Here is a 23989-nt window from a genome sequence, read left to right on the forward strand (position 1 = left end):
GACTTTGAATGAAAGGAAAAAGAACACCAGATCTCTCTTTCCTTAGGCAAGCAGTGGAAGCCAAACTGTTCTGCACACAAAACCTGTTACCTTCAAGTCAATTCTGACTCATAGCGACCCTACAGGACAGAGTAGAACTGCCCCATAGGGTTTCCAAGGCTGTAATCCTTACGGAAGCAGACTGCCACATCTCTCTCCTGCGGAGCGGCTGGTGAGTTTGAACTGCCAACCTTTTGGTTAGCAGCCATGTATTTAACCACTGCACCACCAGGCCTCGTTTTTTGCACACCAGCGTCTCCCAGTGTTATCCTAGGTCCCCAGGACTCTGCAGCTTTCTAGAGGTCGCTTGGCAACCATCACCAGCAGCAACACACTTTTCATGAGATCAAAAGAACCTGGTGTAGATTTAAAAATGCACCCTTCAAGCAGTGTCTTAGTTATACAGTGCTGCTGTAACAGAAATACCACAAGTGGATAGCTTTAACAAACAGAAATCTATTTTCTGACAGTTTAGGAGGCTAGAAGTCTGTATTCAGGGTGCTTGCTCCAGGGAAAGGCTTTCTCTGTCTGTCAGCTCTGGAGGAAGGTCCTTGTCTGTTTTTGAGCTTCTGCTCCTGGGAGATCTACATGTGATGTGGTATCTCTCTTCCCCCATCTCTCCCTGTGCTTTCCTACACCTAATCTGCTCTTTTGTATCTCAAGAGAGACTGACTTAAGACACACCCTACACTAATACTGTCTAATTATCATAATAAAGAAAACCCATTTCCAAATGAGATTATAACTACAGGTATAAAAAAACCCACAAAAACCAAACTTGTTGCAGTCAAGTTGATTCCGACTCCTAGCAACCCTATAAGACAGAGTAGAACTGCCCCACAGGGTTTCCAAGGAGCAGCTGGTGGATTCGAATGGCCAACATTTTGGTTAGCAGCCGAGCTCTTAACCACTGTGCCACAGGGCTCCTGCTACAGGTACAGGGGGCACATATTTAGGGAGGCTACAATTCAATCTATAACAAGCAGGTAAATAAAATGAAAAAGAACAATGACTTTCTAACATGTAGCGATACGTGTGAAGAATCCTTCCTGCTCTTGCTTGCCCTTGCGGTTCTGATCATTCAGTTGACAAAAACTCAGACACCAAAGCAGAGTTATCATGGGGACCTGACTCTGACCCCAAGAAAACCACCAGCAGGCAAAATCCCAAGGTTTCCTTGTTCTGCTTATAAAGATGGTGAGTGCATGGGGGTGGAAGCCAGTTTTTTTCCCTGCTGCTGAGAGGGCCAGATAATATTTTCATGGTTTTATTTTAGGGTAACTTTGTAAACAACCTCAGTGACAAGTCCACAGACAGCTTGTCTAAATCCTTATTTGACACGGAAGGTCACCAGTGAGGTAGACGGCCCAGATGTACTCAAGCATGTGACCAGTGCCGAAGCCTCACGAGCACTGACCTCACTTTCTAAGTTTTGATAGTGCTACCACGTGGCCTGCTCTGGGCTTCAGGTCAGGACGGGAGCAACTCTGGGATGCGGGCGGGTATTAGAATAAATGTCTATCTCCTAGAGGGCAGAGCCTGCAGGGAGCAGAGTAGACAGATTTGAAGCAAAAGGACTTGTTGGCATATCATGCTTGAGAACAACACAGGGAGAAGTGAGGAGGGAGGAGGAGAAGGAGAGAATGACTCTAATATAAAGGGCCAAGAAATTTCTAAACTACTCTTGTAGTATACATAAAAGAAAGTCAAGGTCTCAGGAAGCACATCAGTACAGTGGCTAAGATCACAGTCTGTAACACTCATGCTGGGTCACCCTCAGCTCTATTACATATACTGAGTGTTCTGGATTGAATTGTGTTCCCCAGAAATGATGTGTTGTAAATCCTCACCCTTATATCTGTGGAGGTAATCCCATTTGGGAATAGGGATTTCTTTGTTATGTTAATGAGGCCACGTCAGTGTAGGCTGTGTCTTTGGCCAGTGACTTGAGCTCTAAAAGAGCAGCTCAGGCCCAGAAGCAAGCAAACACAAACAGAAGACAGATGCCACGCCACATGAAGACCGCCAAGGAACCGAGGAACAGAAGCTGAGGAGACAAGGTCTTTCCCCTGAACCAACAGAGAGAAAGCCTTCTTCTAGAGCCAGTGAATGTGGACTTCTAGCCTCCTAAGCTGTGGGAAAATAAATGTGTTCATTAAAGCCACCCACTTTTAGTACTTCCATTATAGCAGGACTAAGAAACTAAGATACTGGGTCACCCCCAGCTCTAGCACGTATACCAGTCACCCTCCACCCCCAGCTCAACAACTCATGCCAGGTCACCCCCTAGCTCTACAACATATACCGGTACACTGGGTCATGTCCCAGCTCCACCACTTACAGTCAGCCTCAATTTCCTCAGCTGCAGAATGGAGATAACATCTGTACCTAACTCACAGGGTTGTCTGAGGAATACATGAGCTACACATAGAAATCACTCAATAAGTATTACAAGTTGTTGTTGTTACCACCACCACCTGACCCTGGGGCATAACTGGCACTTCCTCCAGAGCCTCTAACAATCATGGCACCAGGTCCTGCCAACCAGGAGGGAAGGAGCTGCCAGCCCATTTCTCGGTCCAGGAGCCTGGCAAGTTGGACTCACTGGCTATTTGACTTTGGGCAAGTTACCTAAATTCTCTGAGCCTCAGTTTCCTCACATGGGGATAATGACGGCAGAATATCTACCTCACAGTAGAAACTACTAGTATGAAAAGGTGGCTATCACTTTCTGGGTGAAATGAAAATTCTTCCCCTTTCAGCAGACCATATTCAAAGTCAGGACACAGGACGGAAACTCTTCAACTACAATGCACTGAAGTTCAGGTGCCCGAAAGAACCCAGAGCTTTAACACCTTATTTATCCAGACAATGAAGGCGATCCTGTGGTGAATTACTTCAGAGAACTAAAATTAATCCTTAAGCATGAAATTATTCCTTACCATTTTTCCGAAACTCTTTCTAAAACACAGATACATCTCTGCCTTCCTAACTGAAATTTCGGCCAATGGAAAAGCCTTAGGAGGCAACATGTAACAGCTAAACAAGAAAAGAACTGAGAGAAAAGACCCCATAATGTCCCACCCTCTCCCCAAAGCAATGTGCCAGACCCCACAAGGTCCCTCCCCTCTCCCCAAAGCAATCAGTCAGCACATGCTCCAGGCCCCATGGCCAAGCAGCTGGTGCTCAGGCCAGGGGCATGCTCACCTGCTTAGCCGCCGACTGGCTGGGAGGCAAGGAGCCTGGCGAGAGCACAGGGGAGCTCCCAGCACCGCAGAGCTCGGGAAAGGGGTTGGGGATTGCTGGCAGAGACGAAGTCCTAAACTGCTGGTCTTCTTCCTGAAGGCGCCTGGGAGGAAAGAGACAACTGCTTGTGAAAAGCTGCAATCCTCAGACCCCAAAGGGTGGAGATTCCCTTCTCCACTAACATCCCATTGGACAAGGATGCCATGTTTGCCACACTACACAGCATGCACTCCGATCTGAGAAAATGCACAGCACATGGCATGTAGTGGCATTTACTCCAAATGCCTCCTCAGAGTTTTGTTCAATGAATACCTGATGTGTGAAGAGGTACCGTAAGAGCACTTCCGTGAGAAAATGAGTTTCAATGACCTTGAAGAGAACGTTTATCTAACCAAATGAAAAGACAGGAAGAGGCTTCATGTGTCCTCATCTCATTTGTGGAGTGGATGCTTATTTACACAAAAAGCTTCTGATACTGAATTAACTGGAAAGAAATGCTTCATGTACCTATCCTCCCCAGAGCACTAAAAACCATGTTTATGTCACCTCAGGGCTGCCTGCTGTGCCCCAGTCAACATCACTAAGAGCCACTGCTGAATCTTACATGATCTTTCCCCCTTCCTTGTCATTTCTCCAGGGCCTCCTGCTCCCTCCTCCCAAGAATGAGAAATCCACTGGTCACACAACTAAGCAAACCACACACAGGACGACAAACCAGACACAACAGTGAAATGGCAGAAAAAATCAAGATCAAAGTCAGAGCAAAAAACAATGCCAACTGCCCTATGCTTCCCTTTACGAGGGTCACTGCTAGTACCTCACTTACACATCTCCAGGGCCTTCCTGGAAAGGGTGACTCCGTCATCCATGTGAGAGGGCTGATACTAGGCTAAGCCTGTAGACCTCATTTCAAGGAAACAGAGGCAAACATGGGCTGTAGTATCAGGTCCTTGTCATGGCTTAGTACTCCCTGTCCTTCTCCTCATTTAAATACACCACACAAACCTTTCCTGAAGGCTGTATCTTCACACAAACTTTTCTACAACTTGACTAGATCAATCATCCACTAATGCACTGTCAGGGTTCCCTCCAGCTAACCCCACTTGCTGTGCCAGTTGTATCAAACCAGCCCAGGGAGACTGAGATGTTCCATGTCTGACACCTAATGTGTGGTGGATAATAAATCCCACTCCACATGCCAATTATGTCCTGTGGAAATCTTAGCTTCCCTTCCCTGGTCCATCCAGACACTAGCTGCTCCACACAGCCCTCTCATCCCCATTCACCTGGGGCTAGATCAGCTGGTACCAGCCCTCTTCTCTGTCTCATCCCCACTCACCCGGGGCTAGGTCAGCAAGCACCGGCCCTTTCTCTGACTCATCCCCATTCACCTGGGGCTAGGTCAGCAGGTACTGGCCCCTTCTCTGTTTCTTAGGGCTGATAATCTGTTGGAACGACTCACAAACTGCAGGGAAAGGGCTGTCTTTAATCTAGAAGGAAAAAGGATACAAATACATAGTGCGAGGTCTGGGAAGGGTATCAGTACAGAGCTTCCATGTACCCAGGGGACACAACTACCCTATTGAGAGCAGATGCTCATTCTCAGCACCCAGGAAGCTCCACTGAGCCTGCTGTCTCCCAAGACCTTTATCAGCCTCACCACATGGCCACAATAGATTACATCACACCTCCTGAGGCTTAGTCAGCATCTGGCTCCCAGTTAGTACCTCTTGGTCTGGTCAGCTCCCACTCACTGGCCTCAGGGGTGGTCTGGCTCTCAGCAACCAGGACCAAAAGCCAACAAGCTTTCTCAGGAGCTATGCCACTAGATAAATGCACTTTGTGACCATTTTACTCTTTTCTTTTTACCGACTTACCCTGATTTTCAAGGAGGCAGTGGATTTAAAAATACAATTGCTCACATGGAATGAAGGAAATCAGTTCTGTGAAATATATGAGAACCATTCCTACACATGAGAGCCTGACCCAAGCCATGTCATCTTCAATCACCTCATATGCACGCGAAAGCCAAAGAATAAGGAACACCGAAGAAGAATTGATGGCGTTTGAATTATTGTGCTGGTGAAGAATATTGAATATACCATGGACTGTCAATAGAAAGAACAAATGTGTCTTGCAAGAAGTACAGCCAGAATGCTCTTTAGAAGCAAGGATACTGAGACTACATCTCACATACTTTGGACATGTTATCAGGGGGAATCAGTCCCTGGAGAAGGATATCATGCTTGGTAAAGCAGACAGCCGTCAATCAAGAGGAAGACTCTAAACGAGATAGACTGACACAGTGGCTGCAACAATGGGCTCAAACATAGCAACAATTGTGAGGATGGTGCTGCACTGGGCAGTGCTTCATTCTGTTGTACACAGGGTCGTTATGAGTCAGAACCAACTTGACGGCACCTAACAACAACAACATTCCTATAACGGCTTGACAATATGCCAGAAAGTTTATTTTTACTGTTAACAAATCCCACTCTTCCCATAATAGCTTCTGCCTTGGCAAGACGTCCACACGAAGTCTGACCCTTGTAATACAGAACAACAGAGTGGTGAGGTGCAGCCAACACTATTTTCAGTCTATTCCAGCCCACAGCCTCCAACCAGCGATTGTGTAACCCCAAAGAATGAGAGTTCTTTTTTGTTTTGACTTCTAATACAAGATGCTGAAGTTCTCTTTGATGTTCTAGCTGTTCACCAAAGCTTCTCTCTTCATTAGGGTATTTTGAACATCTTACAAAGTTTTGTATTGACTTAATAGTAGTTCCCAAAACACCTAGAGTAAAACTAAGGAGCATTACACAAAGCTGAAAAGCTTCCCCTAGAAGAGGCCTACTACAAAACGATATACCCTCTTTACAATTTCAAAAGGAGAAACGAATGTGAAGAGGGAGCTAAGATTTAGGGATGGTGGAGTCAGGGATGGTGACAAAAATTTGCGGGCCTGAGGGTGGGGTGGAGCGTGACTCCAACCTGTTTCTGATGTCGTTGCCCATGCTGCTCCCTTTGTCTAGATTAGAACAGATCCACTGCCTTTGCATGTTCACCTTAGCCCACTCATACTTCTTCAAGAACTGGCTCAACTGTGATGTTGCCTAGGAAGCCTCCTCTACCTTCTCCAAGCTTTGCTATACTCTGTGCTTGCCTCCATCTTATCTCTCTTCCTGGGAGTTCCTCAGAAGAATGGACGATGTGCTGTGGGTCCCAGTAACCCAGCACAAAGCTCAATGCATTCCTTGTACAGGCTCCACAGCCCCTTGGTTTGCACCCGAGCTTCCCGCTCACCAGGTGTGGGCCAGCTTACCTCACCTGTGTGTCTCTTTTCAATTCCTCACCTGGGAACTGAGGACAACCTGTACCACACCTACCTTCTAGGGTGGTTGTGAGAATTAAATCTGTTAATAAATGAGAAGGTCAATAGAGCCTTATATAGAGCAAGTGCTCAAAGGATGTCCTCAATTTACAAATTAAGCCACTGGCAATCCTGTGATGTTCTCCCCATATACATATTTTTTAATCCAGAGGATGCAGTAGCCACCCAAAGATAAGAAACAATATTTACCTGACAGAACATCAGTGAGAGGAGACTAGGCTCAAGAAACAGTACCTATTAGACTTGTAGGGAGAGTGTTTTGCTTGCCCTTCTGCGCAGATATCTCAGGGACTTAGCCCAGGCAGCTAAACGATGACGTATACAAGCCAAGTTGAGCCAGATGTCTAGGTTCTAGGGTCCTGGGCACTAACTCTGGCAAGGAGCCAGGCTTTCCGGCACCACTGGCCTCCACCCAACAACTTCAGAAACCTTCACGCAGCAGGCTGCAGCCCAGTCTTCCAAGGGGCTCCCAGAGGCCACCATTGTGGGACAGATCCCGGACTCAAAGTGGCTCCCATGAGTCTCTTCCTGCAAACTTAACTCACTAGCAAGTGTTACGGATTGAATTACGTCCCCCACAAGATATGTGTTGGAATCCTAACCCCTACAATTGTTGATGTAGTCTCATTTGGGAATAGGGTTCTCTTTGTTATGTTAATGAGGCCATCAGTGTAAGGTGTGTTGTCAACCTAATCACTTTTGAGATATAAAAGGAGCACATTAGGCACAGAGACAAGCAAGGACAAAAGAGGGAAAGATAGATGCCATGATCTCCAAGGAACCAAGGAATAGAAACTGAAAGAGACAAAGATCTTCCCTCAGAGTGATAGAGAGAGCCTTCCCCTAGAGCCTGGGCCCTGAATTCGAACTTCTAGCCAACTTAACTATGAGAAAATAAATTTCTGTTCACTAAAGCCATCCACTTGTGGTATTTCTGTTACAGCAGCACTAAGAAACTAAGACAGAGAGCAAGAGACTGATGCTCTAGAAAGCAAAGTGGCACAAGGGTTGAATTATCACAGCCCCCTCCTTTACCCCTCCCCCAGCCACTGACCTTCTCTACAAGACAACTCTGAATTCACTCTGCCTCCAAACCAAAGGACAGGCTACCCTGAAGGCAAGAGGACTCTCAGACCTGAAAGAAACCTCACAGAAGCTTCTGGAAGCAGGGAGGACCCCAGCAGAAGGAAATAAGATCCCAGGAAGATCAGCTACTGAGAAACGAGCGGCCGCCAGAATCCCAGCCTGACAGAGGCTGAGGTGAGAGCAAAGGAGGTCCAAGGTATAATCCAATGCCACCCGTACCAAGGAAGCCCAGAGGAGAGAGGAAGGAAGCAGGGGGAGTCTTATCTCACCATTCCCACCTCATACTACCCTTACCAAAAACCCCTCAGAGTCAACACAGACAGTTTCTCAATAACTGTCTCTGTCTCTCAGCTTGATTTCACAAAGATCTCCATTCAGAATATCTAAAATTATCTCAGCATCTTCCCCTTAAAACTGCTATCCTGATGAATTGTCTAGCCACCAACCTCCCAGGCTCTCAAGACAAAATCCTAGTCACTCTTTTAAAACTTTCTTTGTCCCCTCTTTCCCCTTAAAAATTCAGCTGTTTACAATTCTAACTCACAAAAAAAGAACAGACTTACCGGCTTGACAGAGACTGGAGAAACCCCGAGAGTATGGCCCCCAGACACACTTTTAGCTCAGTAATAACATCACTCCCGAGGTTCACCCTTCAGCCAAAGATTAGACAGCCCCATAAAACAAAACGAGACTAATGGGGCACAACGGCTCAGGGACAAGAACTAGAAGGCAGGAGGGGACAGGAAAGCTGGTAATAGGGAACCCAAGGTCGAGAAGGGAATGTTGAAGTGTCGTGGGGTTGTTAACCAATGCCAATTTAAAACAATATGTGTACTGTTTAATGAGAAACTATTTGTTATGTAAACCTTCATCTAAAGTACAATAAAAAAAAAAATTAAAAAAAAAAATTCAGCTGTTTATAAGATACTGTTGATTCTTTCTCGGAATTAGCCCTCCAATTCATTCCTCCTCTGTACCCTTCATCCCCGGTCTGGATTCCTCAGACACTACCAAACTGGCCTCGGCTCTGCCAATCTGACTGCCCCCCAATCTGTCTTACTCCTGGCATCCAGTCAGCCTACCAAAACCCCAAATCCAATCTCCTCAACCCCCGCTCAAAGCCCTTCCCTGTCTTCCCACTCAGAATGGCATGTGAAGCCCTTCATAATCTGGCCCCAATCTCTGTGGGGATCCTCCCTGCTGCTCACTAAATTCCTCCTTCATCTCTCAGCTCCTGCTCAGCCTTCAACATCCAATTCCAAGATCCACCACCTCCAAGGAACCTTCCTCAGCGTCCTTAGCAAGTTCTTCCCACTATCCTCTAGGTCTGCACATATTTGCCGAGCTTATAAGTGAGGTTCAACAGAGAAGATATGCTTCCCACCCCAACTCCCTGGGAGAGTGTGCTCCACTGTAGGTGCTGGGGTGGGATCTGAGATTCTGCATTCTTACAAGCTCCCAGGGATGCTGCTGCTGCTGGTTCAGGGACCACACTTTGTGGGTTGTGAGGCCATTATTTCATTATTTCCAGAATAGGAATTTTCCTCCAATGGTCTTCCCATCACTCTACCTAGCTCAGTGCCTGGCATATATCAGGTGCTCAATAAAAGGTATCTGAACTGAGCCAGGCACCAAACTCAGCCCAAGTGCCACCATGTTGGATGGCATGCCTACACATTTTCAGTGTAACTATCACTAAAATAAAATGGAATTTTTCTGCCTCTTGATTTCACATGGCCAACACCATCACCTCCTATTATGGACTGAACTGTGTCCCTCAAAAAGATATGTTGAAGTCCTAACCTCGGTACCTGTGAATATGACCTCGTTTAGAAATAGGGTCTTTGAAGATGATATCAGTCAATATACGGTTATACTGAAGTAGGGTGGGTTCTGATTAAATCTGAGTGGCGTCCTTATAAAAGAGAAGAGACACAGAGAGGCAGAGAGAAGACAGCCACGTGAAGACGCATCTACATGTCAAGGAACACTCAGCACTACTAGAAGCTGAGGGAGACAAGAAAGGGTCTCCCCCTAGAGCCTTCAGAGGGAGCATGGTCCTGCTGACCACCTGAATTCAGACTCTAAGCCTCCTGAACTGTGAGACAATAAACTCCCGTTCTTACAAGGCACCCAGTTTATGAGCAGGAGCCTCATACACCGTCCATCATCATTTAGCCAGCCAACACAGAATCATACTCTGCAAGGGCACTCACTCTGGGAGGCTCAGCATGCCCTGCTCCTACCTGACAGCCAAGATGTGCACAGGTTGTGAGCGCTGCACCTTCTGCCGCTGGGGCACCTGCGGCTGGAGGGCTCTCATCCCTGAAGTCGGCAGTGGGCTGCGGATATGCTGGCCGTTCTGAAGGAGAGGCACCGTCTCCGACTGCATGCTGCAGGCTGAGTACAGACTCTCGAAGGACGAATTCATGTCGTTCACCAGCGCTTCCAAGTCCACATCATCCTCTGGATGGCAATCACAACAGGCAAAGACAAAAAGGAAACCTTAGCGACTGCAAGGGTTCTCACTCAAATGTGCGTCTTAGTGATCAGGTTTCAAAATTGAGATGTATAATGAAGTAAGTATAAATTTCTATCAGGAACAATATTTATTATACTTATTAATATCTGGAGCCCTGGTGGTGCAGTGGTTAAGAGCTCCGCTGCTAACCAAAAGGTCAGCAGTTCGAATCCACCAGCCACTCCCTGGAAACCCTATGGGGCAGTTCTGCTCTGTCTTATAGGGTAGCGATGAGTCGATTGACTCGATGGCAACAGGTTTGGTGTTTTGGGTTTTCCCCCTCCCTTCACCGCCACCAGATTCTCCCCACCGCATCAGGGTGGGCTAGACACAGTCACATTTGCCTAGCATGACCCCAGTGCCCTGTACACAGCTGAGGGGTTGGATAAACTCAGGGATCTGAACTTGAGTAAAATCAGCATAAGGTGAGGGCCGATTTGAAAAGGACCAACACAGAGTTGGAGGTGCTAAGAGAACAGTTAACAGGGCCTATGTGGGTAGGCAGGCAGAAGAAAGATGTTGCTGTGGCTAAGGTCATGAATGGTCAAACAGTAATCCTACGGCCAGATACTGAAATGACAAAAGTACTGAGCCAATAATTAGTAATTATCATACAATCAATAATCTATCACAAGGGAAAATATTCAGGTCAGCAGGACAGCACTCTTGCACAGTTTGAGGTAGGAAGGGGTAAGTGGGAGAGAGCTGGTTAACAGGCAGGTATGAACGTGCCTACAGTCCCCCTTTGCCCCTAGGTAGCTCTGTGGATTAGATAAGCCCTTGTCTGTAAACTGATGGAGTAATACTTGTCAACGATCGGAAGTGTGGAAAATAGCTGCCCAAAGAAAGCCAACTGCCAAGTAAGAGACTTCAGTTCTGTTTTACAAGACCTCAGGGTATTCAACTTATGAGGAAAAATATAAGTGATGCTCGAATTACAACTCTGGGGCTTCAGAAAAGTTCTAGAATGCATCCATCAGGAATGTCACTCATCTACTATACTTCTGTTTAGCTGATACATAGTAGCTCCTTAATTTAAGGTTTGCAAAATAATTAAGTACACGTGTCATTTTTAATGCATAATATTAACAGCTCGGTCTCTCTCTTAATGGGCCATTTAAGAACCAATACTGTGTGAAGCACAAAGTTCACTGGAATTCTAGAATCAATCTTCGGTAATGCACAATGTTGGCTTTGATGCTGTACAGACTGGCTAAGGGAGCACTCCAAGGAATTCAATGGTTTTCTACAGTGCAGCATCTCTTGCTTATTTAAAAAAGAAGAAACCTTGCTAAATACAATGACCATTGTTTTCATTCTGCTTTAGAAATCAGACAGTAATACAGCTCTTGCTTGCTGCCAAATTTCTTGCAGAAAAATGAAATGTCTTGATTCCTTCCAATGGGTTTTCATTTGCAGTTGCCCCTAAGCCGTTCTGAAAGCCCCTAGCAGTGTCCACCACAGTGGGCAGCTCTCGCTGCCTCCTATCCTCCTTCTGCCCCTTCCCTCCATCCCCCGGGGTCTTCCTGGTCACTGCTCACTGCAGTCAAGTCACTAGACCTTTAGGAACACAAAGTGATTGTGATGTCATTCAAAGTTAACATAAAGGTGAACTGGATGTCAACATACAAACACAATACATGTCCTCAAAATGCTCTCTCTTCTGACATGGAACATTCGTAAAACTACTTCTACTTTAATACACTGAATTGTGAATTTGTTAAACAAAGCCAGGGTCACCAGGTTATGATTTTCATGAACTGAATCCAACCCCTATATCCAAAGCCAGGATCACCAGGTTATGATTTTCATGAACTGAATCCAACCCCTATATCCAAATTTCTCAAACCCGCATACTTTTCAAAGCCATTAAGAGTCTTAAAAAAGTCCTCTTCTACAACGGACTTAAAAATTTCCTGTGGGGGTCAATGAACATTTTATATATTTAGATAATAAAATCACTTACAGTCATTTAATTTCATTTAAACTTAGTTAAATTCTAATGAGGATCAATAATGAAATCTTCCAAGGACTGACTGTAAAGAAGACACTCCTTACCCTTACGCGAAGTTAAAAAAAAAAAAAAAAAAGTCTACATGAAGATATTACTGAAATGACATTCAGTTCTTGCAAACATTCCATATGGCTCATACTGTGGGCTAGTTCATCACCGTAAGGACTCTGTGCACCAATTTTATGCATGTGGCCGACTGCTAAATTCTTTTCTAGTCCCATGAACCTGTGTGGATCTGTAACCACCCACTTGTGAAAGCCTTCCTGCAGGGCAATGTAAATGGGAGAATCAGATAAACAGAGCATTAACAAGGCAGATGCTTCTGGAAATGAATGTGAAGATTAAGTATCTATTTAACGATAACTGCACGCCAAGCCCACAGAAGCCTATGAGATAGCGCCTCAGAATGTTCTGGAAAGAAATACTGAAGTTGAAGGGAAAACAATTGTATATATAACATTTCACATCACAGATTTATAAGAATCTATTCACTGCACATATATGGGTCAAACACCATGGCTGTAAATCAAGTTATTAATACTTATTTCCCGTACTTAAATAACCCAATCCAAAACTGGGCATTGACTTTGTCCCAAATATCTGAGTCACTCATTTCATCTCAAATTCATGCCTGCATCTATTTTCACTGTCATTAGCAAACTGAGACTAGTTTAGTCCTAAAATATGTATAAATTCAGGGAAACGAATTCGCATTTGGCCCATTGATTATTACGAGTGAGGGTCTTCCACAAACGAAATGAAGCACGCTGACCATGAAAAGGCCAGCAACCACCACCACGCTGGTGAGGAGGAGAGAGTCGATTAACAGAAGCGGACTGAACTTCTGGCCACACCTTCCTCCTGAACTGTTAATATACTGCTTAGTTTACAGCACCATCTAGTGTCTTCTTTATATTCATTAGATTTTTAAAATGTCATTGGATTCGCTTTATTAAATTAATTTAGCATTGCAAAGAAATGCTATTTTTACACTGTTGTCAAGATAAAGGAGCCCTGGTGGCATAGTGGTTAAGCGTTCGGCTGCTAACCAAAAGGTTGGCAGTTCAAATCCACCAGCCCCTCCTTGTAAGCCCTATTGGGCAGTTCTACTCTGTCCTACAGGGTCACTATGAGTCCCAATAAACTGGACAACAATGGATTTGGGTTTTGTTTTTTTTAGTGTTTCAAGATACATTCAATAGTGCCCATCCTTCACAGATTCTTGTAAAGATCAGTTACTATCCAATGTCTTCTGTTTTCTCCGTTATCACTCTTTCCTCCCATTTTTATACTTAAGCTATACTCTGTTACGTAATGAACCACTACGGTGTCAGAGCGGGGGAAGGCTTAAAACGCTAAAACTCTAATGAGTGACAAATTATTAAGTAAGGGTAGATAGATTCAGTCCCTGGGAAGAAAAAAATAGATGGCACTACACATGAAAAGTCACCAAGATGTGTAATGGCGAAAGTTCTTACACATTTCCATCTAAAAAGGAATCAAAAGCCCAGCCTGCACAAGTGTTTAAACACAGACCATGTTTGCCTGGCGAGCTGTTTTTGTTGACCTCTTAAGAAATTAAAGTTTGTGAAAAAAAGACCTGACTTACTCGCCTGACAGAAACTGGAGAAACCCCAAGAGTATGGACCCCCGGACACCTTTTTAGCTCAGTAATGAAGTCACTCCTGAGGTTCACCCTTCAGCCAAAGATTAGACAGCCCCATAAAACAAAACAAGACTAATGGGGCACAACAGTCCAGGGACAAGGACTAGAAGGCAGGAGGGGACAGAAAAACTAGTAATAGGGAACCCAACATCAAGAAGGGACAGTGTTGATATGTTGTGGGGTTGTTACCCATTGTCATAAAACAATGTGTACTAACTGTTTAATGAGAAACTATTTGTTCTGTAAACCTTCATCTAACTTACAATAAAAAAAAAAGAAATTAAACTTTGTGAAATATAACAACATTCTCTGCACAACAATTAATCTTCTATTCTCATATATTCTAGTCATAAGTATTTAGCTCTCATTATTTAGAGTTGTTTTGATATAAGTAAGCACAACAAGAAAATCAGCCATGATACAGTTGGAGTATTCTCTATTTTTGTTCAAGATGTTTAAAGATATTCAACAAATAAAAAACAAATCACCTAACCATAATTCCAAACAGAAATACAAACGCAACTTTCAAATCATGTCATTATTTTAAAATAAATGGAATCAATGCTTTATTTCAGTGGTTCTTACAGGCAGGCAGAATTTGAGGTAGGATATAAAAACCCTAAAATTCATTTCTCCAACATGTGCATATAACTACTCAAAATATTACACAGAATCCATACATTCATAATCCTTGACTTTTCAATGTTCATGAGAAAAACTGTTCTCAACAGTTCTACTCTGACACACACGGGGTCACAATGACTCAGAATTGACTTGATGGCAACTGGTATTAGCTGAGAAAATACCTATGAACAAACAACTGGTGAATTTAACAGTTGGTAAGAATTTGAGTTTTTTCCTCACAACCACATATATCTGAAAAAGAGTGGGGCCTACATTTATGGGACAGTTCTTGGGCTCCATCAGGGCCTAGTGTATATGCAGATTCACAGACCCACATCCCTGGTGATAGGATTCACAGTCCTCATGGCAGAACTGCTTATGAAAAGCATCTGAATTATCAGCTGGAGACATGAAAATGGACAAAAAGAAATCTATTTCCTGGGTACAATACGGTTGTTGTTTCATGCCGTCGAGTCGGTTCTGACTCAGCAATCCTACGTACAACAGAATGAAACACTGCTGGTCCTATGCCACCCTCACAATCGTTGTTATGCTTGAGCCCCTTATTGAAGCCACTGTATCAATCCATCTTGTTGAGGGTCTTCCTCGTTTTCACTGACCCTCTACTCTACCAAGCATGATGTCCTTCTCCAGGGACTGGTCTGTCCTGATAACATGTCCAAAGTATGTGAGATTAAGTCTTGCCATCCTTGCTTCTAACGAACATTCTTCTTCCAAGACAGATTTGTTTGCCCTTCTGGCAGTCCATGATATATTCAATATTCTTTCCCAACACCATAATTCAAAGGTATCAATTCTTCAGTCTTCCTTATTCACTGTCCAGCTTTCACATATATGTGAGCTGATTGAAAACACCATGGCTTGGGTCAGGTGCACCTTAGTGACATCTTTGTTAAAGTGACATCTTTGCTTCTTAACACTTTAAAGAGATCTTTTGTAGCAGATTTGCCCAATGCATTGAGTCTTTTGATTTCCTGACTGCTGCTTCCATGGACATTGATTATAGTTCCAAGTAAAATGAAATCCTTAACAACTTCAATCTTTTCTCCATTTATCACGATGTTGCTCACAGGTCCAGTTGTGAGCATTTTTGTTCTCTTTATGTTGAGGTGTAATCCATACTGAAGGCTGTGGTCTTTGATCTTCATCAATAAGTGCTTCAAGTCCTCTTCACTTTCAGCAAGGAATACAGTTAGTCAAAGCTAAAACAAACCGAATCCTCTCAACTTGCTCAAGTCAGGCCAATTTCCTACTCTCTGCATTTGCAGGTGGTATTTATTTATTTTTCTTGTGATGATTTCCCCTTGCCGCATGCAAATGCAGGACTGTGCATCCAGGAAGGCTGCATATGTACTTAGTCATATATCCAGTTACTTGGAACTCCAACCGGATCCCCGCCAAGCTCCATATGAAGCTATAAAACCATTTGCTGTTGAGTCAACTGCGAATCATGGCAACCCCATGTGTGTCAGAGTATAACTGTGCTCCACAGGATTTTCAATGGCTGATTTTTCAGAAGTAGATCGCCAGGCCTTTCTTCTGAGGTGCGTCTGTGTGGACTTGAACCTCCAACCTCTTATTTAGCAGCTGAACTCCACGTTAACCGTTTGCACCACCCAGTGACTCCACACGAAGCTGTTGTTGTTAGGTGCTGTAGAGTCAGCTCTGAGTAACAGCCGCTTTACATATAACAGAACGAAACGTTGCCCGGTCCTGTGCCACCCTCACAACCATTGTAATGTTTGAGTCCACTGCTACAACCACTGTACCAATCCATCTCATTAAGCATCTCCCTCTTTTTCGCTGACCCTCTACTTTACCAAGTATGATGTCCTTCTACAGCAATCGGCCCCTCCAGGTGCTGTAGATGCTGCTTATTTTTCAGGATCCTACTAAAGCTCTGTGGATAAAACAAAATATGTAGACCATTGATTCTCTGCTTTCATGAAATTTATAGTCCGCTTTCCATAAAGGTATATTTAGGTATATACATAAAGTACTAGCTTTAATGGTTATTTAAGTATATATAGCTGCTATTTAGATTCAGAACGACCAAGACCTGACTTAGAATCACACACTTGTCTACAACTACACAGACAAGAAACAGGCAGGGCCTAGCTATCGGCTGCATGACTGGTCTGGGGGCTGTGCCAGGAGCTGGGGAGAAGAAGGTGAAGAGGTACAGCCCTGACCTTGAGAAGCCTTCAGACTATTCTACCCCAAAGAACATCGGGTTTGCAGAGGATCCTGGGCTCCCAACAACTGTCTGACTTTAGGCAAGTTGCTTCATTTATTCTGGCCTCCATTTGGTCCAATGGACTCCAAGGCTCCCCAGGACTCCGTAAAATACTCAGGGGCTGCCCAGACCCCCTACTCTGTTTCCCTGAACATCTCACTAACCCATTGTCGTAGAGTGGATTCCAACTCACAGCGCCCTGCAGGACAGAGCAGAACTGCCCCATAGGGTTTCCAAGGCTGTAAATCTTTATGGAAGCTGACTGCCACATCTTTCTCCAACAGAGCAGCTGGTAGGTTTGAACCATCAACCTTTCTGGCTAGTAGCCAAGCACTTTAACCTCTGCACCAACAGGGATCCTTCCCTGAACATACAGGGTAAAATAACAGATTGGGGGAAAAAAATAAATAAATAAATCAACATTTTAGAAGTGGTTTGCTAAAATTATATTTCCCTCATGGAAGGAGAGATGCATCTTAAAATTTCCAAAACCCTGAAACCAGACATTATTCCATTACTCAATGAACCCCAGGTTTCTCAGTCTCTCAGCTCTGCTTGCACATAGAGATGTCAGGAGAACACTAAAAAGACGCTCTTGCATCTGAATGTATTCAAGTTCCTACAGCTCATTGAAAACTTTAAAGCAAACATTTGACATATTTTACACAAGTTCCTATTTGCATTTTTAATCTGTTTCATAGCACACTGCATCCTTCCCTTGCATGTGTATGAAGTGTCATTTCACCATTAAATCATTCTGTCTGTGTCTTCCTGCCATGCCGGGTAGAATGGAACATAGTTCTGAATTCAGGCAAGCAAAAGACTCTGGTCAGTATCAGCAGAGATAATAAACGATTTGCAAACTCTCATGCCAGCCTGGGTCACAGAGCAAGAGCTCAACATAGCAGCAAGAAGATACTTACTTAGAACTATAACATGTTTAAGGACAAAAAGTTGTCTTAGAAATTAAGAAGCCCAAACTTCTCATTTCACAGTTAGGTAAAGTGAGGCCCAAAGAGGTAGCAAACTTCAATGTGCCCACAGTGACCTGGGAGGCTCATGGAGGTCTTCTGACACTTGGGTTCCAAATCCCAACTAAGGCAGCCAAAAGCTTCCTGGAGCATAACAGTGGCCACGAATAGCTACAATTTCCAAATGCTTACTATCTCCCCCCTAAATTTCATTGTTTAGTTTAATCTTCAAAATAATTACTTGAGATAGGCATTATTATAACACCTACTTGATATTGCTGTTAGCTGCCTTCAAGATGGCCCTCGACTCATGGCAATCCCATGTACAACAGGATGAAACGCTGTCTGGTCCTGCGCCATCCCCATGTCTGTTTTGCAGATCAGGCCATTGTGCGCCATACGGTTTTCATTGGCTGATTTTTGGAAGTAGACTGTCAGGCCTTTTGTGATGCAGTGAATTGCTTTTATATGGCCTTTCTAGCCATGGTTTTATAACTCCCCCCAAATGACTGGCTGGGCCACAATCTTCCAAAGGATTGGTCAGTTGATTATGCAAATTGAATGACTTGGTCTTGGTGGGAGGGCCATGCCTTGAAATTGACAAGGAGTTTGCTAATTTAAGGGTCAATCTCACAGAGATTCAGGGGGACCTCACTACCACACCAAGAAGAGTCTGCAGCGGAGCACATCCTTTGGACCAAGGACCAGGAGAACCTCCTAGACTGAGAAGAAAGAGAGCACACTGAAGACAGCGTGAGATGGCGAGAGACAGCAGCAGTGGACATGCCTGCCCATGGAGAGAGAGCTGAGCACCTTCGGGCAGGAGGCTTGCTGGCACAGTTAAAACACTTGCCAGTGCAGGGTAAAAGCCTGAGTGTACCTGGTGCAGGGCTTGCCTTGTTGGATCCTGTGCAAAGATCTTTCTACAGCAGAGTGGAGGCAGATGCCTCCGGGCAGGAGGTTTGTAGGCAGAGCTAAAAGAGCTGTAAAACTCGCACGTACAGGGCAAGAGACTTTGGAGTGTGCCCCATACCTCCCCCTCCCACCCCCCACCCCACCCAGCAGCAGGGACCCAGCTAGCCTGGTAGCAAAAGAGCCCCACAGGCCCAGGTAGCCCACAGCTAAGGCCAGTGAGGCCCAGGGGCAGCAGTGACATGAACACAACATCTGACCTGAAACACAGTGCACCTGCCTAGCAACATAAGAACTGCTGTTGTTAAGTGCCGTCGACTCAGTTCTCACTCATAGTGACACCATATACAAGAGAATGAAACATTGCTGGCCTGCAGCATCGTTACAATCATTGCTATGTTTGAGCCCACTGTGGCAGCCACTATGTCAACCTATCTCATTGAGGGTCTTTCTCCTTTTCGCTGACCCTCTACTTTACCAAGTATGATGTCCTTCTCCACGGACTGGTCCCTCCTGATAACATGTCCAAAGTACGTGAGAAGTCGTCTTGCAATCCTTGCTTCTAAGGAGCACTCTGGCTGTACTTCTTCCTAGATAGATCTGTTCTTTCTACCGACAGCCCATGGTATATTCAATACTCTTCGCCAACACAATTCAAAGGTATCAATTATTTTTCGTCTTCCTTATTTATTGGCCGGCTTTTGCATGCAAATGAACCAATTGAAAACATCATGGCTTGGGTCAGCCATGTAACATCTTGGCTTTTTAACACTTTAAAGAGATCCTTCGCAGTAGACTTGCCCAATAAAATGCATCCTATGATTTCTTGACTCCTGCTTCCATGGACCCTGATTATGGATACAAGTAAAATGAAATTCTTGAGAATTTCAATCTTTTCTCTGTTTATCATGATGTTGCTTATTGATCCTGTAGTGAGGATTTTTGTTTTTTTATGTGGAGGTATAATCCATACTGAAGGCTGTAGTCTTCATCAGTAAGTGCTTTAAGTCCTCCTCACTTTAAGTAAGCAAAGTTGTATCATCTGCATAACGCAGGTTGTTGATGAGTTTTCATCAATCCTGATGCCAAATTCTTCTTCATGAAGTCCAGCTTCTAAGATTATTTGCTCAGCATACAGACTGAATAAGTATGGTGAAAGAGCACAACTCTGACACATACCTTTCCTGATTTTAAATCATGCAGTACCCACTTCTGTTCAAATGACTGCCTCTTGGTCTACATACAGTTCCTCATAAGCTCAATTAAGTGTTCTACAATTCCAATTCTTCACAAAGTTATCCATAATTTGTTATGATCTACACAGTCAAATGCCTTTGCATAGTCAATAAAATACAAGTAAACATCTTTCTAGTATTCTCTTTTTTCAGCCAGGATTCATCTGACATCAGCAGTGATATCCTTCATTCCAAGTCCTCTTCTGAATCCCGTTTGGATTTCTGACAGTTTCCTGTTGATGTACTGCTGCAATCGATTTTGAATGATTTTCAGCAAAATTTTACTTGCGTGTGATATTAATGACACTGTTTGATAATTTCCACATTCTGTTGGATCACCCTTCTTTGGAATGGGCACAAATATGGAACTCTTCCAGTCAGTAGGCCAGGTAGCTGTCTTCGAAGTTTATTGGCATAGACGAGTGACTACTTCCGGTGTTGCATCTGTTTGTTGAAACCTCTCAACTGGTATTCTGTCACAACTCCTGGAGCTTAGTTTTTCACCAACTTAAGTGCAGCTTGGACTTCTTCCTTCAGTACCATTGGCTCATGATCACATGCCACCTCCTGAAATGACTGAACATCGACCAATGCTTTTTGGTACAGTGACTCTGTGTATTCCTTCCATCTTCTTTAGATGCTTCCTGTGTCGTTCAATATTTTGCCCATAGAATCCTTCAAAAATGCAACATGAGGCTTGATATTTTTCTTCAGTTCAGCTTGAGAAACGCCAAGCATGTTCTTCCCTTTTGATTTTCTAACTTCAGTTCTTTGTACATTTCATCATAATCTTTGTCTTCTCAAACTTTTCTTTGAAATATTCTGTTCAGCTCTTTTACTTCACCATTTCTTCCATTTGCTTTAGCTACTCCACATTCAAGGGCAAGTTTCCAGTCTCTTGTATCATCCGTTTGGGTCCTTTCTTTCCTGTCTTTTTAATGACCTTTTGCTTTCTTTACGCATGGTGTCCTTGATGTCATCCCAACTCATCTGGTCCTCTGCTCTTAGTGTCAAATCTATTCTTTTGTGTGTGTGTGTGCTTTAAGTGAAAGTTTACAGTTCAAGTTAGTTTCTCATACAAAAATTTATACACACATTGTTACGTGACCTTAGTTGCTCTCCCTACAATGTGATAGCACAATCCTCCTTTCCACCCTGGATTTCCCACATCCATTCAAACAGCTCTGTCATGGATTGAATTGTGGCTCCCCAAAAATGTGTGTAGCAGCTTGGCTAGGTCATGATTCCTAGTATTGTATGATTGTATTATCTGATGTGATGTCCTTATGTGTTGTAAACTCTACCACTGTGATGAGATTATATGTGATCTCCTCATGTGTTGTAAATTCTATCACTGTGATGAGGTTATACTGATGAGGTTGACAAGATTAGTGTCTTAATGCAATCTCTTTTGAGATATAAAAGAAACAAGCGAGCAGAGACACATGGGAACCTCATACCACCAAGAAAGCAGTGCTGGGAGCACAGTGCACCCTTTGGACCTGAGGTTTCTGCCCAGAGAAGCTCCCAGACCAAAGGAAGACTGATGACATGGACCTTCCTCTAGAGCCAACGAAGAAAGTGTTCCCCTGGAGCTGTTGCCCTGAATTTGGACTTGTAGCCTACTGGACTATGAGAGAATAAATTTCTCTTTGTTAAAACCATCCAACTGTGGTATCTCTGTTAGAGCAGCACTAAATGACTGAGACAAGCTCCTATCCCTTTCTGTCTTCTCATCTAGCCTCCAGACAGGAGCTGCCCGTTTAGTCTCATGTATCTACTTGAGCTAAGAAGCACTCTCCTCACGAGTATCATTTTATCTCATATACTTCAGTCTCATCTATGTCTGAAGATTTGGCTTCACGAATGGTTTTCATTCTGGGCTAAGAGAGAGTCCAGGGGTCATGTCTTCCAGGGTCCCTTCAGTCTCAGTCAGACCACTAAGTCCAGTCTTTTTAGTAGAACTTGTAGTTCTGTACCCTACTTTTCTCCTGCTCCACCAGGGACTCTCTGTTGTATTCCCTGTCAGCGTGGTCACTGGTGGTGGCTGAGCACCGTCTAGTTCTTCTGGTCTCAGGCTGGTGCAGTCTCTTGTTTATGTGGCCCTTTCTGTCTTGTGGACTAATATTTTCCTTGCATCTTTGAAATTCTTCATTCTCCTTTGCTCCAGGTGGCTTGGGACCAATTGATGCATCTTAGATGGCAGCTCACTATCTGTTAAGAACCCAGACGCCACTCACCAAAATGGAATGCACATTTTCTTAATAACCTTTGAGATGTCAACTGAACTAGATGTCCCCTAAAACCATAGTCCCCAGATCCCACACCCACTAATGTGTCCCTCAAAGAGTTTGGTTGTATTCAGGAAGCTTCTTAGTTTTTGGTTTAGTCCAGCTGCGCTGACTTCCCCTATAGTGCATGCTGTCCTTCCCTTCACCTAAAATAATTCTTATCTACTATCTAGTTAGTGAATACCCCTCTCTCTCCCTCTCCACCCTCATAACCATCAAAGAATGTTTTCTTCTGTGTTTAAACCTTTCCTTCAGTTCTTATAATAGTGGTCTCATATAATATTTGTCCTTTTGCTACTAATTTCACTCAGCATAATGCCTTCCAGATTCATCATGTTAAGAGACGTTTCACAGATTCATCGTTATTCTTTATCATTGCGAAGTATTTCATGGTGTGAATATACCATAATTTGTTTATCCATTCGTCCGTTGATGGGAACCCAGGTTGTTTTCATTTTTTGCTATTGTGGAAAGTGCTGCAATGAACATGGGTGTGCAAATATTTATTCGTGTGACAGCTATTATTTTTCTAGGATATATTCCAAGGAGTGGGATTGCTGGATCCTATGGTACTTCTATTTCTAGCTTTTTAAGGAAGCCCTAAATCGATTTCCAAAGTGGTTGTACCATTTTACATTCCCGCCAGCAGTGTATAAGTGTTCCAGTCTCTCCACAACCTCTCCAACATTTATTATTTTATATTTTTTGGATTAATGCTAGTCTTGTTGGGGGGAGACGGTATCTCACTGTAGTTTTGATTTGCATTTCTCTAATGGCTAATGATCGTGACAATTTCCTCATGTTATCTGTTAGCTGCCTGAAGCCTTCTTTGGTGAAGTTCCTGTTTATATCCTTTGCCCATTTTTTAATAGGGTTATTTGTCTTTTTGTTGTTGAGGTTTTGCAGTATCTTCTAGATTTTAGAGATCAGACACTGATCAGATTTACTATAGCCAATTTTTTCCCAGTCTGTAGGTTGTCTTTTTACTCTTTTCGTAAAGTCTTTTGATGAGCATAACTATTTGATTTTTAGGGGCTCCCAGTTATCTAGTTTCTGTTCTGGTGTTTGTCCATTGTTACTTATGGTTTGTATTCTGTTTATGCCATGTATTAGGGCTCCTAGCATTGTCCCTACTTTTTCTTTCATGATCTTTATCATTTTATATTTTATACTTAAGTCTTTGATCCATCTTGAGTTAGTTTTTGTGCATGGTGGGAGATACGGGTCTTGTATCATTTTTTTGTGGATGCATGTCCAGTTATGCCAGCACCAATTGTTAAAGAGACTGTCTTTTCCCCAATTAACAGACTTTGGGCCTTTGTCAAATATCAGCTGCTCACAGGTGGATGAATTCACATCTGGATTCTCAGTTCTGTTCCACTGGTCTATGTATCTGTTGTTGTACCAATACCAAGCTGTTTTGTCTACCCTGGTGGTATAATCGGTTCTAAAACCAGGTAGTGTGAGGTTCCCCATTTTGTTCTTCTTCAGTAATGCTTTACTTATCTGGGGCCTCTTCCCTTTTCAAATGAAGTTAGTGATTTGTTTCTCCATCTCATTAAAAAATGTTGCTGTAACTTGGATCGAGGTTGCATTGTATCTGTAGATTGCATTGGGTAGAACAAACATTTTCGCAATGCTGAGTCTTCCTATCCATGAGGAAGGTATGTTTTTCCACTTATGTAGGTCTCTTTTGGTTTCTTACAGTAGTGTCTTGTAGTTTTCATTGTATAGGT

General features: G+C 43.6%; 1 protein-coding gene across 3 annotated transcripts in view; it reads right to left on the minus strand.

Moving 5' to 3' along the window:
• Window positions 1-23989, minus strand: part of GRB10 (growth factor receptor bound protein 10) — a 258555-nt gene that overhangs the window by 94282 nt on the left and 140284 nt on the right. For all 3 annotated transcript variants that reach the window (XM_004389154.3, XM_023743079.1, XM_023743080.1), the window contains 2 exons: window positions 10009-10228; window positions 3247-3388 (listed from right to left, as the gene is read on the minus strand). In XM_004389154.3, coding sequence (XP_004389211.2) covers window positions 3247-3388; window positions 10009-10228 — 362 coding nt within the window. The remainder of the gene's footprint in view (window positions 1-3246; window positions 3389-10008; window positions 10229-23989) is intronic.

This window comes from Trichechus manatus, unplaced genomic scaffold, assembly GCF_000243295.1.
Source record: "Trichechus manatus latirostris isolate Lorelei unplaced genomic scaffold, TriManLat1.0 scaffold00235, whole genome shotgun sequence".
In the NCBI taxonomy this organism is placed as follows: domain Eukaryota; kingdom Metazoa; phylum Chordata; class Mammalia; order Sirenia; family Trichechidae; genus Trichechus; species Trichechus manatus.